The 20,127-nt window shown below is 43.1% G+C and overlaps 1 protein-coding gene across 1 annotated transcript in view; it reads right to left on the reverse strand.

The window, feature by feature from the left end:
- The window catches only part of large2 (LARGE xylosyl- and glucuronyltransferase 2), a 35,336-nt gene extending 15,752 nt beyond the window's left edge, over positions 1-19,584 (reverse strand). The window contains exons 1-3 of the mRNA XM_030095539.1: positions 19,236-19,584; positions 6,245-6,485; positions 868-1,157 (exon numbers count right to left, since the gene is read on the reverse strand). Coding sequence (XP_029951399.1) covers positions 868-1,157; positions 6,245-6,344 — 390 coding nt within the window. The 5' untranslated portion in view covers positions 6,345-6,485; positions 19,236-19,584. The remainder of the gene's footprint in view (positions 1-867; positions 1,158-6,244; positions 6,486-19,235) is intronic.
- Between the last annotated feature and the right edge of the window lie 543 nt (positions 19,585-20,127).

A 20,127-nucleotide genomic window follows, 5' to 3' on the forward strand; every position in this document is an offset into this window, starting at 1 on the left:
CCCCCCCCCCCCCCATGAGGATACCCCCCCACCCCCAATGGGCTGCTGTCTTTTTATATAGCGTGCACGTTTGTGATTGGATGATCTATGCATCCATTCTGTCTTTATGTTTTCACCTGTCTTATGCTGCTTCATGTGCTGAATTCTTATGGTTTTAAGCCAATGGAGATATTCTGAACAGCAGACTCTTACCAAGACTGGCATGCTTCACAAAATTTCAAAATGATGCTTCTTGGAATGTGGAGCGCGACGTTTCATTTGAAATCCAATTTCAGTGTTAAAGTTTTTCTTTGTTGTGGGGCAGAGCATGGGATCGATGGGAATGTATGTATTTTCCCAACACCAAATAATTACTGATAAATAACCACAATCTCAACATAAATCCAATTTTAACGATGCCTTCTGATGCAAAGTACAGTGAAATGTGTCCACTGCGCATAAGAAATGAGTTTGATCTGAAAATTTCACAGTTTGCTCAGTTGGTTTCGAAGGCCAGTTTTGACCCATGGGGTTCATGTCTGTGTGATGAACTGGTGAAGCACCAAGATTTAATCTGTTCAGAAGAACAAGGTGTTTGATTTAGCTTAGCTTTTTGCTAATTCAAAGAAATAAACTAATCGAATTCTTACTTCAGCTGCAAGTTGTGTTGCAGAGCTTTCATGAATTAACATGTTCGTAGTTGAAGATAACATAATTGTGAATCTTTTCTGATCCTTTTAATCTTCTCTCACAATAAAACTGATATCTTTTTTATTTAAAATCATCAGACTCAAACAATTTTCATGTTCAGACGGAGTGATTTGAGAAGCAAACAGTGACATTAAGGCCTCGTTCTCATGTAGAAGAGTGTTGAAAATGTTTGCCCACCTCACACTTCTGGACGGTGGGCGAGCGAGGACACTCGGTGTGATTGTTCTTCTCCTCCGCCGTGTTGTCGCCGTCCTCCGGCCCCGTGTCTGCCGACGCGCCCCACTGCTGGTTGCCGTAGTTACCCTCCGCCGGCTGGGCGGCGGTGCCCTGCGATTGGCTGAGCTGCAGGCGGATCTGCCGGTTCTCCTCTTCCACCTCTCGAACCCGCGACTCCAACACGGCTCGCTCCAGCACCTGAGCGGCCGGCGTGTCGGCGAGACACGGCACCAGCAGGAGGGACCGGCCATCTGGGGGGGGAAGCAGGTCAGAAGAGACATGAAAACATCTTTCTTTGGATTTTTGATTTGTTCTTCACGACCAAAAGGAGCTCGGGCTCCATTTGCATGGCAATTCAAGTGAAAACTCATCGTTTTAACGTTTTACTTCAGAAACGTTTTGCGTTTCCATGGCAATGGTACAATGAACAATGGCGAGTAGCAGACCTCCAGATGGACTGACGTTTATGTAACTCGAGGTCGTTCTTGTTTATTGTACATCTGCTTGTGCATGAGCAGCACTACTAGCTACAGCTGTGGTTAATGTTGTAGCAGCGTTTCAGAAAATTTGCATTTTCCGCCGTTTACACCGAGATCCCAGTCAGAGTTTCTTCATTAAGTTTATCCTTGGAGCTGTTTTCCAAAAGCTGTATTTCCATGGCCCTGAGCACCGCTGTTGTGTAAATGAGGACTTAAATATGTTTCAGGTGAAGACATCCGTCTCAAGATGTATTTTCATACAGAAACAGGCAGCAGAAGGATTTTCAGAAGGAAAACAGGAAGCAGAGAAAGAAAGAGGAGGAGGAAGGTGATAAAGACTGAAAACAATAAATGAAAGAATATTAAAAAGAACATAAAGAAGGAAAAAGAGGAGGAAAGATAAAAATAAGCAATGAATAAGGCGAAGAGGAATATGAAAGGTGCATTAAGGAGCTTTTCAACTTTAAAAATACTTGTTTTCCACCATAAATACGTTACAAATATTCAATAATGTGTACAATGTGCCCTGACATATTCATTACAACTACCGCTAACAGCGCTAAATTGTCACTTCAAAGTTGCAGTGCCGGTTCGGCACCAGAATTTTTTTGGGGAGAATTTGAGATGATGTGATGTAATGTCTGTCCGGCTGGCCTGATTTGCTTAGGTTTCGTTTTGTCCGCCATTTCTCCGCCAGATGCTTAGCGAGCAACAACTGAGCAGGATCTTCCTGACCGGCTCCTAGCACTGCCACACCTCCAGCACAGACCCCACCAGGCAAAAGAAACTTAAATTTTACTCGAGCGCTACTAAAACAGTGAGGAAGGAGTTCCCCTCTTCCGTGCACGTACATGGACACAAGCCACAGACACGAGCGTTTCACTAAGCTGCAGTGACGCCCAAGGCCTGCAGGGGGCGGTGTTTCACATAAAACAAGCAAAATCCTTAATGTACCTTTAAATACAAAGGAAAAATGGCAACAAAACAGAAGCAGAGAGAAATGTCAATAAATCAAAACAAATACTTGAACATTTTCTTCTAAAATGTAAAACTGAAGTAAAAATTAAAAGTAGCGAAGCATAAAAGCCGCTCTCCACCAGACAATAAAATCCGATCAGTCAAGCTCTTTTCCTGTCGCTGAAACTCTGCAAACACGTCAGAAAGTGTAAATGTCAACTTCCTGTCATCGCTTCATAAGGCCTCCAGGTGACGTCACACGCAGCGCTGCAGCCATGTTTTCCTCGTTTGTGCTCCAAACAAGCCGAGAATATGCACGAGGTGCGCTCTCATGAGTCACAGGCTCAAAAATTGGCTCATCACACGTCTTCCTGTCCTATTCCCGCCTCCGTCCATCCCTCACTTCAGCTCGCTCTTCCTGACAGTGTGAACACTCCCAAAGTGCTTCAGCACCATGTGTGTGTTTATTTATGACTATTGCGTGGAGCTCAGTCTGTTTGAACACTCCTATTAAGGGGAAAGTGTCTTTTATGAAATCCTTAAAATGAAAGTTAAAGTTAATTTTAAGGTTAATGGAGTAGAAGTTACTGGTTTTTAGAAGCTTGGTTGGTAGTACCTCTACATATGTTTTTTCTCAAAACAATAGAAAAATGTATTTTTTGTCTCATCCTCCCTGGAGGCCTCATTTGGACCAGACTGAGGCGGAAAGCAGGTTTAAAATTAGACTTAAATGACTTACCACTGTTTTTGTTCTGGGATTTTATTCGTTTTTGCAGCGTCACAGATGCTTTTGTGTTGGTGTCTTTTTGATTTTAAAGTGAATAATTGGGAGCGGCGCTCAGGTGTTTGTGTGATTTATCGTGTCTGCAGCTTCGGGCGTCACACTGTCTGCTAATGAGGCCTGCGTCTCCACAGCCTGATGCGTCCTCGTCCTCTGAGCCACACAGTGTCCCGGACAAAAATACATTCTTCTTCTTATTGCTTCACATCACGCACACATGTTGCTGCCCCCGATAAATGATCCCTGACAGATGCATCGTGTCCTTTTGTTTCCGTCAGCCGCGTCTGTTCCGCCTCTGTTTTCTAATTCTTTCCCCATCGTGTTGCTACATTCCATACTCCATATTTCCCTCCTTGTCCCTTTGTCTCGTCTTTTCCCTGTGCCGCCTCCTCCTCCTGATTCTCTTCTTCTCAAGTCCCCTTGAGCAGCAGCTGGCCTGCAGCTGAGGCGAGGCAAGGCATGATGGGAATGTTCACACCCACTTTGAGAAGGAGAAAATAGCGAGGATGGAATTTAAATTCTCAGGAATACACTTTTTTTTTTCTTTGCAGTATGAATTTACAATAAGCATTCTGATTTACCGCAGTCGCTTCACAAATTCTTCTAAATCACACTTTAGCAACTCCGTATTTAATTGTCGAAGAGCAGAATCTGAGATGGAGGGAGCGGAAGTTGGAAGGAGCGATAGAGTGACCAAAACCTGACCTGCAGCGAGAAGGAAAAGCTGATTATTTCCGAAGCAATGTGCTCCAAAACCTCAGTCCATCACTGTTAAACACTCTCAGCGAAAGTGGACTCACTGCACCGAGACAACTCATCAGTCATCCCTGTTTGAGTGCAGCCCCGACGAAGAAGAATCCCATTTCTGCCGCTCCGCTAGGCCTCTGAGTATCACAGCTAACCCTCCACGGGAACATCAAATATTAAAAGCATCATCAGGAGCCGTGCGTGTCTGCATGCGTGCGAGATATCAGGAGAAAACATATGCTGCCCGGGAGTCACACCGTGCTCAACTGTAACAAATCGCTGCGATAATGGAACTTTAAATTCAAACATTAAAAGGGGAAATTCATCCAGAAAGAAACCTGCAGCCACACCGGAGACTCCTGGCCGGCTGAGACCTGCGTCCGGCCGTGACACCTCAAAGCCATGCAGGCGCACACCGTTCCAGTAATCTCATTAAACCTGCCATTGTCATCTCTCAGCCAGGGCCCGGTTCACCTTTCTGGAGGAGTCACTAAAGCAGTGTGAGAACCGGAGGCTGCAAGGTCAAACTTTCCTGCAGCTGTTCAATAAATGTTCTCATACTGACAGACACTTTGGGTCATGTTCATTTTTTTAACTACAGTGTGTAAATATTACAGCATGATAGACAAAAAAAAAAATGAACATGCTTTTTTTTTTTCCTAAGCCATCCATCGCCTGTGCCTATTGTGTTGTCAGGGCTGCAGGGAGCTGGAGTCCAGTGAAACTAACTGAGGAAAAAGGCGGGAGACACATTGGACAGGTCGCCACAGTCACACAATCTCACAATTCTGAGGAAATAAAAACGCTAGCAAACACGGTAACCACATGCAATCTCCACACAGAAAGGCTGTGGCTGTGTGCTCTATTTGACTGCGAGGCCGCAGTGCTCGCCACTAAATGAGCCCTAATGTATTATTGCAATGCAAAATATTCCAGAAGGATGCCGTGCTCATTTTTTTTCCCCTCCCATTTTCGCCCTCGCTGCTGGAGAGGCCATTTACACGTGGTAACATATTCATCTCATGGCGGCTGCCAGCATTCATCCAGGATATGGATGAAAGAACGGCGCACGACACGCATGTAATCCCACTGCTGCTCAGAAACACTGCAATCACCGCAAACTTTATGTGAATCCATTAGTCTCCCACAATGCTTTGTCCAATTTAGGGATGCTGGAGCAGCCATGGCAAAGGTAACACACACACACGTCAGGCGTCCAGTTCATCACAAAGCAAACACACACACACACACAAAGGCACACAAACAGAATCCACTGATAAGTGACTTTTTTTAGGTACACTTGTACTCTGGGTTCCGAAAATTTTGAAAGTTTATCATCCGCAGAACGAAAAGTAAATGCTAGTTTCAGTTCAACTTTCCAGTTTTAGGTTTTCTTGCGGTGCAGATGTGGTTGGATACCTCACACGATTTTGACTGGATAAGAAAAGCTCAACTCATTACCTATAAAATGAGTCTGCACCTCAGGAAATATTGGAACGCCGAATTCAATATAAGCTGTATATGTGGCTGTCTGACTACAATATGTGTGTGTTATATTAAAGTTTCTTTTCCTGGAAACAGGCTGGAGGCATCGGAGTTGTACCGACCTCAGCTGACGCCGTCCAAACAAAAAGCGCTGACTGCGGTTCGCTGCCACAGCCTGGCCAGGAGAAATCTAACTGAACAGAAAATAGCCTGCGTGTGTTTAACAACTGAACTTAATAGTCAGATGGAAGGAAAACAGTTTGAGTTGCAGAAAAAAAAGATGGATAATTGACATTTTCGGTTTTTGCTGGTTGAATTCTTGAGTCTTTTTGACCAAAACCACAGTAAAAATCATCCAATTGGAATCAGCTTCTGTCATCAAACCCAGTAAAGTAATATGAACTCTGTCGAAATGTTGCCAAAAAGAAAAGGTAAAACAGGAGCGAGGGGGAGTTCAGAGCACTGATGTTACACTTCAAATGTTAAAGACTGGAAGGAAAGAAATTTGAATAAGAACATAGAGGAAGACTGACAACCTGAGGAGACTTGTGAAGATTGACAGTGCAGTTAGAAATGTAAAAATAAATAGAAGTTTTACACCAATGGAGCTTTTGAGACGGCTTCAAGCTTTCCTCAGGAAGGTCATTCCAGCATTTTGAAGCGCGAAAACCTGAAGGTCCTCGAACCAAAGCTGTTGTTTCAGTTGAACTGGCGGTGGCAGACGGCTCCCCTCGTTCGCTATAAAGAACCAGCTCTTCGATCCAGCTTGAAGAACATGTCACTAAATCCAACGCGTGGATCTTATATTCCACTGGACCATGAAGTGATTTACAAACTATCATGACGCTCAGTGGTGAATTTGCGCACAATTCAATGTGCTGGTACTCACTCTCCAAGTTTCCGGCGAGCAGGTAGAGCCAGGTGAGCAGGACGATGGCCGTGAGAGACGCCACCAGCAGCTTCAGGCGCCCGCGGCACAGCAGGTTCATGATGGGACTGCAGCCGGCGCCGAGGGCTCCGAGGGGGGAGGGGCGCCGGGAAAGAAGGGGGGGGGGAGGGAGGGAGGGAGGGAGGGAGGAGAGTTCAGGTGGGGCTCAGTCCTTCACCGGGTCCCTGCAGCATCCTTTCACCTGAGCAGAGAGACGACAAGAAACGAGAATTTCGTCATACAGAAGGAATCGAAGCTGGAGAGTTTTCCAGTCAAGTTACTGATAACTGATCACTAGCGGTCACTCAACAACGCCAAGAAACAATCCGTCAATCTGACAGCTGTACGTTGCGTAATATTTTTGGAAAAAATATGAATGCATCACAGTTGAAGGGAAGCTGTTTATATATTGCCAAAATATCAAGTGACACCTTTTCAAAGGAAGTAAAAACAAAACAAACAAAAATAAAATGTTTTATGACATTTTGGAATTTTTATTTCCAAGATTAAGATAAGTAGTCCACAAATACAAAATTGTGTGGATTTTTAAAGATTATTGCCGTCTGATGAGGATGAACTGAAACATGACAGGAGATCACTCAGGCCTGTTTACATGACGTTTTAATTGAAAACACATTGTTTATGCATTCTCATGGTAACGTTTTGAAACCTATGTCTGTAAACTCGAAACCAGCAGAAACACTGAAAAAGATGTAGTTTTAATGTTGGGCCAGTAGTGGGTGCTGTTGTTTGTTTTGCTGTAGTCCACCTACAGGCACAGAAGTTGGATTATTACTACTATTGTGACTCAGCTATAAAAGTTCCAGGACCAAGTCTCAAAGACGACATCGACTGGGAGTCATGCCACATTGTCCATTCACTCCCGCATGTGCAGAAGAACTATTTACTCCAACCATGGTGCACGTTGTGCAGTAGCAGCAGTTTCAAAAAGTTGCGTTTTCAGTGGTTCTGAGCAATAATACAACAAAAGTGAGAGTCTAAATCAAATCTGAGAACGGTGAAGAAGCTTCATCTGAGCCGTCCTCTCCCTCCCCTCATCCCCCTTCGTGAGCGGAGACTGATTAGAGCGGGAGGTCTCTTCGTTTCACAACGTGATTCATTAATCCCTCTTTAATTAGACAGAAGCCCGAAGGAACACGAGACCGGAGTCGGCCGCCAACAAAGGGGGAGAACCGCAGAGTGCGAGAGCTGACTGCAGAAAAGAGGAAACTTTCACTGAAACTGCTCAGTTTCCTTTGGTTTCTGTTGGATTGTGAAAAGACTGAGAAGGTTGGCACACCGAGCACAGGGAGAACAAAACTTCCACACATGTTCAACATTACTTAAAGAATTACATTATCATCTGAGAACTAAAAGATAACAAAAAAAAATATGAGCTGCCATGTCTGACTGCACCATTTTCCACGTGAATACCAACAGTTTATATGAGGTGTGTTAATTTCTGCAAACAGTATCAAATAAAATACATTCAGAAGTGAACATTAAGACTTTAATTTAACTGGATGCATAATTCAGAACAGAACCGGGGAAGTAAAGTTTGACTAATTCTCTTATTAAGACTCTCACTAATTGAGGTTTCAGTGCTGAGCAATAGTGGTTTGTGCTTAAACCTCACAATGAAAACATTAAGTATCTTTCGGCATGAAGTTTGCATGTTCTCCCTGTTGATGGATGGATGGGGTTTGTTGCAGCATATCTGTGGGGAATACTGTGTCAGACTTTGAGCTTTTGAATGAATTCAAGGTTTTTTTTTTTATGCCAAATCAGACGCTGATGGCACAACGCACTATTGTAGGTGCACGAATTGGTTTCTTTTTACGCAGTGTTTTTTTGTCTGTGTGTACTTGAGAGTAAATTAAAAAAAAAAAAAAATTAAGGAACCTAATGAGAAAAGTTTGAGAATCACTGCCTCGTAAAACATTTTTAAAATCGTTGAAAAGTTGAGCTCAGCTGAAGGACACAACTTCAATATTTTGTTAAATCAACATATGACAAAGACCAGCAGCAAATCTTTTCAAACTGAAGTCCCAAAATGTTTGACATTTTTCTCACAATTATTTTCCGATTGACAGCTGGCATGGGCAGAAAACTCTGGGCTGTGAAGGGATCCATCCCTGTGCAGCACACGCCTCCATCAGAATATAACAACCCTGCTTATTTTTTGAGGCGTTTACGCTCTGCATGACAAACACTCAAATGCATCCAAGCATTGTTACAAGTACAACACATGACAGTTTGTACCAGATACGAGGCACCAAGAGAAATCTGAAGCGAAAAAACCGAGAAGTCTAAATGCGACATGAACCAGCACGGCTGTGACTGATCATTAATCTGTTTTCTTTCTTCTCATTACCTTCTGCTGGGTGGAGAGATAATTCATTTTTGCGCAGAGGTCACACGCTTCATGATTACATCTGGAGTGAGCTGGACCAGTATAAATTGATTGCATATTATTGCTCAAGAACAGATATGAGGACTTGTAATTGCATTTCAGTGCATGTTTTTTGGAAAACCTGAACAGGTAAAAATTGAAAAGAAAAGTGAATGCAGTCATAAATCCATTTAGAAATTTTGTGCAAAAAAATAAGCTACATTACAAAAAAAACATGCATGCTCACACACGTTTTTATAAATTCACCTCCAGAGTTTTAACACCAGTGCAACTTCACATGCAAATATTTAGCTATGACTGATCTTGCAATGTCTCAGTTTTTGTATTATCTGCTAATTTAACTAAAGCAGTGTCATCTTCATAGACTGGCTCAAAAACAGCAGTTAACAGTTAATTCGATTGAAAAGTTGCACTTTGTCATCTTACAGGCTGGATCGGACTCTTTGGGAAAACTCTTCTGCAGGTTTTAGGTTCAGATGGAGACATCTCGTGTTCCAGAGGACTGATTGGGTATTGCAGGGTATGCTCACTCCTTTTCTCTCTGGTTATTTGAGCAGGGGCTCCAATTTTTAGAGTATTTTTAATTGCAGATAAAGCTTCAGATCTTTAATTCTGATGGATGGATGACATGCTCAATGACCTAGACTGAGAGATTGTAATAGGCTACCAAGGTTTTACAGCTCATCTTTCACACGTTTCCCCTCTGTAAATTCACTCAATGAGTCCGTTTGCTTATGAAACACTCAGACACTGCTAACACCCCCTCCACCATTCTCCACCATTATCTGGGTGCAGTTTAATGTGCCTGTCTGATCTCGGTGTACAACACATCTAACGACTGCCTGCTCTACCTCCTGACGGGTTATTGTCACTTTGGGTCCTCCAATAATTGACTGCGTGCTCATTTGGAATTAGCGCCCTCACAAATGACCATTTGTATTTTTGTGGTTAATCTGATTTTCTGTGTTTTGAATGCGAATGAATATTACAATACATCTTAGAATGCTGGGCAAGGTTTTGGTTTGAAATATTGATACAATGACATGGATCCCACTTTGGAAACCCCAAAATGCCCACTGCCTGGAGTATAAGTAAGGCAAGCTAGCTCTACATGTTGTACATTAATAGTACATGATCGATATTCCTGTGAAGCAACAGAGATTCAACATTTACTCTGAACCCTTGAAAAACTTGTGGAATCATGGAGTGCTTTTGAAACGTTCTTTCTCGAGTCATTTGACCTTCGACGGCGATGTTTGAGTTTCTGTTTATATAAGTGCACTTTACTTGAAAGACTGACAATAAAGATTAAAAAACTTTCCCAATGAACAATTTGCATCTCTGCGGTGAACCCACCATATTCACAGTGAGCACACTGAGAGCAGTGGGCTGCCATGGAAAGGCGCTACGTGAGCTGGTGGGGGTCCAGCAGTGTGATCTAAACTTCTGAACATCCAATTCCACGTTCATTTCTCCAACCTATCGGCCGACATTCCCCTATTGTTAAGGAAGTCAATTCAAAGAGGCCGACTGGGTGAAACGTACTGTTGAGATGTGACAGAAATCTCCAGAACAGCTACTGCATTTTGCATTTCTGTTTCAGTTAAGTTTTGAACATTTTGACGACAATGTCTATGGCAGAAACGCTGAAAACTGTTCATCTATTAGAAAAAAAAAAAAAAAAAAAAAGCACACAAAAAGTTAGTCTCTGGCAAAAACACCCCCGAAAGTTACTGTATGACCAGAAGTTTATCTGATGACTCCAAATTGTAATTGTGTGCTTCCTGTAAATGGACTAAACACACATGATCAAGTGGAGCTGCTTAATTGGGAAAGCACAGACTTAATGTCCCCATTGCTTTAGTTTTAATTAGCAGGGCTTTACAGCGTTCATCTCAGAAAACTTCCTTGAATATTATGGAGCTGTAAAATCTGCATGAGAAAATTTTTTTTAAGTTTATGTTTCTATAAAATGAAACGTGACAATCTCGAAGCGAAAACACTTGGGCTGACGACTCTCGTGCTGCCGAGACGTACTTTACCAACTCTTGGATGATGTGTTTGCTATTTCTAAGAGCGGTTTGGAGGACGCCGGCAGAATAACTGATAAGTCTGAGGCAACAAAGAGACAAAACACAGTCATCCTTCTGAGTTCAAATCAAACATCAGGAACAGAAGATAAAGGACGTGGAGGTGAGGCGGCACCAGGGAGCCAGCGAGATTACTTTTCTATTTTCTAATAACTTTTCCACGTGTCAGTCACGTCAGGTGCAGGATAAACGTGAGTGCAGATCATTTAATGATGATCTACCGTCTGTGGCGTTTACTCCAAGGAGCCAGCCCGGCTCCATACGTCTCTGTCACGGCGTTTCTGCTATTGTGGCTGTTTTCTGTCTCTTCTCAGCAGCTGAATCAGCTTCATGTTATACAACTCAGAAACAAAGCTTGGTCTGCAGCACCTGAAGGTGACCTCTGAACCTCCCCAGCTCCACCACTGTGCTCCAGGGCGGCGTGCCCTGGATCGATGTGGAGGCTGGTGTGAGAGGGTGTGTCACCTTGGGAATTTCCATCTTCAGTACTTCAGTCGTCTGGTTAGCAAACTTAAGCTACACTTGGAGTAGATTACCTGGATCTTAGGGATAGCATGAAAATGAAAAACTTCTGCAGCGTTTTGGCGGTCACTGTGCAGGACAACGATTCTTGAAAACAATCCGTCTCCATGGAAACAAGATAAACGGAACATTTCTGAAACACTGCTACTGTGCATGCGCGCGGCAGCCAGAGTGCAAATAGACAACAACAACAGTGGCAATGGTAGTTTCATTGCTGTGATGGCAAACTTTCTGCATGTGTGTCTGATTTCATTACAAAAACAGACAGCAGCACCCACTAGTGGCTCGACATGCTAACTACACTGTTTTTGGCTCTTGGTGCCATTTCCGTGTAAGTTGGTTTTACATCATTTTGAAATTGTTGTACCTTGTAAACCTGAAACTTTCCTGAAACAGCATCGCTGCCTCCATGTGGCCTTCGTGTCTACGGACAGACAGGATTTGGTTGTAGCTCGTAGAAGCAGAGGATTCACTGACAAAAGGCCCAACTATAAGAAAGAAGACCACAGATTCCACGTCGGACAGGGAGACATCATCATGTCTTTCCACTGTCACCTATCCTTGCTTGAGTGAGAACGTTATGTTGTTCACAGTAAAATCACCATGAGATGCAAGAAAACTGACTTCGACTGAAGTTAACGTGACAGTCCAAAATCTCAGCGTACACCCAACTTCAGTCTGGACGGAGCTCGGCCGAGCCAACTCCAAGCAATTCAGCTTTTTCAGGAACATAACCTCATAAAGGTAAATGTTATTTGTGGTTGTCGCCCTATAGGTTTCAGAGTGACGCATTATTAAAGACAGCACAATTATCTGCCGTAAACGCGGATCAAACAGTGCGCAGGAATCACTCTCAACACTCAGCCAGACGTTTAAACTTTCAGAGTACATAGAGATGATTTATGAGTTAATTAGCGAGGCTGATGCGAGTGCGCTACGTCGTTAAAAGCGATGAAAAGGTGCTGAGACAGGAAGAAAAGGAGGAGGAGAAGAGGAAAGGATGAGATAAGGCGAAGTCAAGGGGAGGGGAAGACGAGGAGGAAGGGATGAAGATGATAATGCTTGAGAGGCAAGTAGAAGTGATGGAGGGAAGAGTGAGAGGAGGAGGGGGAAATGAGGAAAGGAAAAGAGAGGAAATGGACAGGAAAGAAGGTGGGTATGAGGAAAAATAGTCAAAAGTTCAAAGATTAGACTGAACATTAAAGTGCAATCTATAAATGGTTGGAAAACAGATGGTGAAGAGGTGACAAAAGGACAGAAAAGAAGATGGTATAAACCTGGAGACGATAAGATGCAGGAAAATAGAGAGGGGAGATGAAAGGGAGATTTCGACAACGAGGAGGAGATAAAGAAAAGAAGTAAATAATGTCAGAGCCGTGTTGCAGGAGGTGAAGGTGTACCCGCCTCTTGGCTTCTAACACCATTAAACCCAGCGCGGATATAAAAGTGAAGGACAGCGCCACTAAAGAGGCGTTTAATAGGCACCTTTTGTTGATTCTGCAGGAGGTGCACAAAACGCTTACTCTTCTGGCCGCTAATTGTAGCTGTAAAGGCAAAACACGAGCCTGCCGATACGGCGAGGAAACACTGAAAGACCGCGGCGCCGTGCAGCATCCGCCGTTATCTGAGCAGAGCTGAGAGCAGCACCGCGGAGACGCCGGGGGCTGCGTGGGTGGGTGTGTCGGAGGCACAACAAATAACTCGGTCTGGCGCCTGTAAATTAAAGGTTAACACCAGGGAAACGGAGGGAGAAGGATTTCTATACATTCCTCTGTTGTGTTTCAGTGACCCCAAATGAAGCCGTTCGCTTTACTTCTGCTGCAAATTAAATCAAGCCCCCTTAAAAAAAAAGGAGAAGGCGTGGAAATAGTCTATGCTTACACATCAGTGAGTTAAATCTAAAACCTGGAACATGATGAATACATTAAAGGGCAGTTGTGCTAACGAATGTCAAGCTAACAGCACTTATCTAAATAATGTATTGGTTTACGTCAGGTCAATAATACAAACTGAATGAATCTGCAGGCTAAAAACAAACAGGGTTTATTACTACTGATTAATTCAGGTTGGTTCTGCATCTGAAAATATGAACTCTGTACAGGACGAGTGACGTTTGGCTGATCTACCTTCAGATTCCACTGTCACAGACAGTGAAATGGATTTATAATCCACCTTTTTGCAGTCAACCAGAACATCAGATTCAACTCAGCAGCTATTCTTGGTGCTATAGTAAGTTCCATAGAGCCCAACAGCACTGACTGGAGCCAGAAGATAAGACTTTTTTACTGCTGCAGTTTAAATATGGCAGCAGCAGTGCGGCGAAGTCTTGGAAGGTGTAGGAAATACAAAAGAGGGAAAGGGTTCAGAAGGCAGAAGGGCCGGTTTGCTTTAAATAAAAGCTCCTATTCCATTCATGAATAAATTACTAAAATTCAAATTTCTAAATCCACCAAAAGTCGTCAAACACAACTTGAGAGGAGAATAAGCGGAGTAGCTCATCCCACAAATGCATGGACCCAAAGAAATATTCCATAGTGAAAAACAGGTAAAAACAGTAAATGATGTATTGTTAAACACGATCACAGTTGTGTATTGATCTGTGAATTCACCTCACAGTGAGACAGTACCTGGATCAGGTTAGAGTCTCACCACGGAGTCATAACTGCATCCTTCACTAAACCTCTAAAAAGTTGGTTTGAGAGTAGTAGAGAAGATAAATGAACCAAGAAGCATCATTACTACAGAGAAATAATCCACCAAATACACAATAAGTGTGTCCACATATCCCCTACACACAGTCACAGCCCCAGTGATCCCAATTCATACAACAAGGAACCGAGTCAACCGGGTGGTGAAGCTAAACTTACCACAACACACTTAAAACGGAACGCAGCCAATTAACTATGTTGAATTTAGGTGAACCGCCTAACAGATCAGCATTTAATCACCACACATCCAAACTTTGCTGTTTCCTGCTACCAGAGGGCACCGTTCACATTCAATGGGATCTTCTGCAAAGGAGAAAAACGGAAAGAAATTACGGATAATCTCTTTGATCCCAGGGATGTACCTGCAGGACGTCTCTGCTCAGGCTGAATCCTGCCAGTCAAAGCTGCAGGGAGACGATACAGTATGATAATGCAATTACGATCTGGAAGCAACGCTCCGGTTGAGCATCAGTGTCCCCTTCGGTCCGACTGGAGGGCTTCTTTCGCATGGATTTAATCATAGCGGGGATACTCCTGATTAAGGAAATAATCAACCGGCGCTTCCTGCATTAGAAGAGAGAGATAAGAGAAGAGATGGATAATCAACTCCACTTGCACTCTCAGCTCACCTCCCTGACCCGCGCACACAAAGACCAGACCTCAAGAACACTCTCACTTCTCTACTTGACATCCAAATATGCTTATGATTTCCAGGGAGGGAAGTGTGTGTGTGTGTGTGTGTTCTATCTCAACATGGCTCTGTCACACTGATCCACAACAAGAATGTGAAGCATCTTTGGCACAAAAGTCACAACAAAATAACAAATTAGCTGTACATGAAGTGCTGCATTCACACAGAGTGTTTATGTATAAATACATAGCAATCCAATTATCCCACACAGCTTCTGATCGTTCAAATTAAGCTGATTTCATGGACAGCAGGAGGGCGCCATATTAGCTTCCCCCCTCCATTACGGCATTTGTCAAAGAAACTGAGCCAAAGCAAGTCGCTCGTCAGCTTCTTAATATTCTGCGTCCATCCACAGGTCCAGCACCGCGTTGACCTTCAGGGCTGACAGGAAATATCAAACTTAATCACCTGATAAAGTGATCAAGATTAAATGTCACCGTGAGTTCAGGTCCTTCGACAAAATAAAGCAGATTACTGGCTCTTCTATTCAGCAGTAATGCTGAAAATCCTGCTTGGAATATTATCAACAACTTAATGAGCCATTTTCAATGGCTATCAGTTGTAAAAATATTGGACATTAGGGCCTGATAAAACACGCCTGCTGGACCTTCAATGTTATTGTAGCGAGATATATTTAAGGCCATGATGCTCCTGCTCACTGTTAAAGAAATGAGTCGAAACATCTTCGTGAGAGCGTCAAAAACAGTGGCTGGATTCCATGTGAAATCTTTCATGAGTACTTTCACACAGAATTCACACAACTGCTTTTTTCTGCATTGTTTTGGTAAATATGTAAATTTAAAGAAAACAAAAGCTGCTGTGAGAATCACAGGAAACACGGGACATTGTTATTCGACCGCCCCCAGCACAGACCACCGCGCACCTCGGCTAAAGGGTGAGCAGTTGTGACATGTTGCTAATTTGACTGCAGGAGCTCAGGTGAAGCTCGCCAGTCGGGGAAATGAACTTTGTGCGGGAAAAGCTGAAACTGCTGGACTAAACAGTAGTTCTGGCATCTGATTCAAGCCTCGATTTTTCCTCAAAACCACTGAAAACACAACTTTTCTGAAATGCTGCTTCTGCACACGTGCACCACGGCCGTAGTAAGTAGTTTTTCTTCACATGCATGATTAGATGGCTGCCTCCAGAGTGGAATGACTTCCAGCCCGTTACTCCTGGGACTTTGTAGTTTTATTGTTGAGAATCACTCGTAATGACAATCCAGCCTCTGTTCATGCGAAAATCCGTGTATTCTCCATCATTAATTAAAGTTTATAGCTTACTGTGTGATCTCCTGTCATAATTACTGTTTATTTTATCAAGTAGCTGATTAAACCAACAAAAGAAGAACTTGCTCCCATCAGCCTTGGTCTGTACCTTGTGTCTTGTGCTATTTAGCATATATCCAGACTGTGAGCACTCCAAACACCGGTATTTTCCATCTAAGCCTCTCGTAGCCACTAGCTGGGCTGGAGACTATTAGTCTAGTTGAGTTGATCCGGCCGTGGCCCAGAACATCCATATTTCATCAGGCGGCTTCACAAGCCAAATATAACTCATCTTATCATTCACTCTCGCTGTCAGCACTGATTTCTTCCTCTTTGAACATTTCCTGTCCGTCTGTACTGTTTTTCTCCTTTTTTTTTTTCTTCCTGTAATAATTTAGTGCAGCTTCCTCATGCTCTTGATTTTTTATTTATTTTTTTATTCCTTTAGGTCACCGAGGCGTGCTCGACTTAATCTGCTGCATTGTGGGCGCGCCGGGCCGACTCTGTGAGGTCGAGTGTATTTCTTTGTGATTTATCAGAGTAAGCTGAGGTGGGATTAGCGGGTTTTTGACCGCGGGCGACCTTTTCATTTCATTTCCCTGTAGTCCCACACCGTGATACACCGAGTGCACCTCTTTGTCTCGCACAGATGAGCTGCACCACATCTGTCACTTCACACTTACGCAGTATTCGCTACCAAACTTCATCACACACAACACCTCCGTTTATCATCTCAAACACACGGATAACTGCTGCTCCAGGCATCATTTCCAAGCACAGCTGAACAGCAGCAACATGAATGTTTTCCAGCAGTTTCTCACAGTTCATCTGAAATTACTCAAAAGGATCAGTGATGTATGTATGTATGTATATATATATATATATATATATATATATATATATATATATATATATACACGCACACACACACAAACACACATACATACACACACAAAGCAGAGGGATTGTGGAAAGATTGTCCAGACTGTGCATGCCAAATGTGGTCTCTAAGATTGCTTTAAGAGGCTTTTGCATTCATATTTCCTGGCTTGCGTCAATCATTTTTGCAGTCCGTCATTAAAACATGACGTAGGTTTAGTCATTTTATTGTTTTTCTTAAGAGGTTGATGACAACCTGGTCTTACTGCAATGTATTATGAGTGAAATACGCAAAATTTAGTGCCTTTTTCTGATTAAACATGTGGCAGTATTTTATTGATGATTGTCAACTCTTAATATTGACCAGTTTTACCTCTGTTGAACTAATTTAAAGCAAATTATTCTCATTACCAAAAGCCATAAAGAAATTCAAGTAGTACCTGATGCTCTGACTCGTTGGTGAGCTGCTGGAAAACTGACGAGTTGTGTTCCAGATTTGATTGAAGTGGTTTTACAGTCCTGCCAGTTGGCCGTCCACATCTGAAGCATGCACTGCTGTGGACGGAGTCCCAGCAGCCCACAAAGCTGCATGTGTTCTGTGCACTTTTCTACTTGTTGAACCATTAGCAAACACCCTCAAGTGCAGAATCAGGCCCCGTTTACGTAATTTTCAAGTGAAAACTGACAAGTTCTGTTGCTTTTCAGGCGTCTGTTTACACGACAACGGTGCTCAAAGCCAAAGAAAGCACAGCGTTCTGAAAACAGCTGCCAAGGTGGAGCTTTTTGGAAAACGCTCTGACTCCATCGCTCTGGAAACAGGAGAAAATGCAGCTTTTCTGAAATGCTGTTGTTGTGCATGTGCAACCCAAATGCAGTCAATAGTTCATCTGCACACGTGGAAGTGGATGAACACAAAGCAGCGACTCCCGGTCCATGTTCTCCTGAAACCCGGTAGGAGTCACCTGGTCCTGCATGCTGTCTACTCAAAGAACATAGTTTTCAAAACATTGCTGTGTGAACACAAACCCAGTCATCCCACAAATCATATTGTTTTACTGCAAGAAAAAAACAAAACAAATTTGACTTGTTCTAAGAGATGAATCAACAATAAACTGACAATAAACTTTGATTTGAGAAAAAAAAAGAATGTAGCAGGGTCTTCATCAAAAAAAGCAAACAGCAAATTTCAATCAAACTGATTTTAATCACTGAATCTCTTAGCAGAGCAATGAAACCTGAGCTTGGTTTTATTCGATGCAGTCTTATCTGACCTCATACAAGTTGTTTGTGCCACGTCAAAGTTTTACACACTGAGTTATACCAGAAACTTATTTAATCAGTTATTTTATCCTGACTGCAATACAAAAAAAACAAACAAAAAAAAAAACAACTGGAAGCCAAAGCTCTTCAAAGTTACTGTCAGCCTGTTACTGGTTACAAAATAAACCCAATCTATTTTTATTAGCTCCATTTTTAGTACAGAAAGTGAAAAAGATAAAATCCCATCAGGCTAAACATAGCCAGCATAGCCTATGGAGCAAATATAGTCATCTATAGTAAAAGTGTGACATGGATTTACAGTTTATTTCAAAGCCAAGTGGTTTCATTTCATGTAAAAGCTGCAAATATATGTAATACATTTATCACATTAGTGTGATCTCAATGAGAAGTGTTTTCATCTATTGTACTGCATGTGTGAACTCGTCGCTGGAAAGTAGATCCTGTTGCAGAAGAGTCTTTTTGTTGGGAAGAAAACTGACGCAGGTCAGAGGAAATTCGATACATTTTCCTATCAAATCTTATTTGCCAGGGACTTATTTTCTCCTGCAGAAAGAGTCCCACTGAGTAAACAAAGGCACCGTTTCCAAAAGGAGCTTTTTCCTATAATGTGAGTCCTGAAAACTGTATTCTATTCATCTGCACTGTACTGCAGGACAGAAACATCCCCGGACAAATTACACCAAAGCCTTTCTATCAAGATGAAAACCAACAGAGGCAAGAAATAACAGTGAGGCTGCCTTTCAGAGAACACAGACGCATAACAGCACCACCTTATTCAGTATGAAAGGTGTCGACGTTTCTGCGGATGACATTTCAGAGTCACGTGAAGGATGGAAGATAGAAATCTGTGACGGATCGACAGACGAAGAGGAGGTGGATTTAATCTGAGCTGCACAAAGCAGCGCCACGCTCCTTTTTATGTACATGTAGATCGAATTTTCCCACTCCTACACGTTCTCACATTCTCCCCCCCCCCCCACCACTCACTAATGCTCAGTCGTGCGACTCCTTCAATAAAAGTTACAGATGTAGAAACGACGCAGAGAAGTGACCCGGTAAACAGCAGCGGGAGCGACCTTTGCCCCCGCCCGACGTCTTACCTGCATATTTCCTGTCCGGTGCTCGGTGTGCACCGAGCATGTGGTTACAAGTCCAAGTTCAGCGGCAGAGAGCGACGCGAGCGCTCCTCCTCCTCCTCCTCCTCTGCTCCTAATCCTCCCCTTCCAGAGCTCTCCGGCTCCGACAATAAACTCCAGGGTTCTTTTCTCTCTCTCTCGGCAGACTTTTGTCCCACTTCTTCAACCTCTGTCACTGCTTCATGCCCTCTTTTCCCTCTTTCCTCCTACCGCCGCTCCTCCTCCTCCTCCTCCTCCTCCTCCTCCTCCTGCACAAACACGCCGTAAATCGCCTCCACCTCCGAGGGAACGGCTCTGATTTCAGCAGCCCCACTTTTCCTCCCCCCACCCTCCTTTACTGTCCTCTCCTCCGGGGGCTTTTACGGAGATCGGACAGAAGGGAGGAGAAAGGTGGAAAGAGGAGAAATAACAGGGAGGGGGGGAGAGGTGTCGCGTTACTTACTGTCAGAAATACAACAGAAGCTCTTTGTGGGTCTTTTTTTTTTCTGAGCTGTGGAACGCTAAAGGTCTTTGGGATTGGTTTTTAAGGGAGGACAGTCTCGGTTTTTATGAGATTTTTTTTTCCACAGCGGTGCAGCAAATACACCTGCTTCTGGTCGTCATCACTTGGAGGTCACATCGCTTTGCATTGTTACTATTGAAGGTTTCAGTGGGAACTCCCATGATACAAAATCAGCATCGAACTGTTTGTTTTCAGATTTTGATTTTACAAGAACACAGTGAGACATTTGATCTAACATTAAAATAAACAGTTTTTCAACACAGATTCACAGCAAAAATGAAACCAAATGTTAACAATGAAGTGTTAAGTGATGCTTTATCTCTTCATCAAAGTTCTTTTTACACCTGGAACAGG

This window comes from Salarias fasciatus, chromosome 1, assembly GCF_902148845.1.
Source record: "Salarias fasciatus chromosome 1, fSalaFa1.1, whole genome shotgun sequence".
Lineage (NCBI taxonomy): Eukaryota > Metazoa > Chordata > Actinopteri > Blenniiformes > Blenniidae > Salarias > Salarias fasciatus.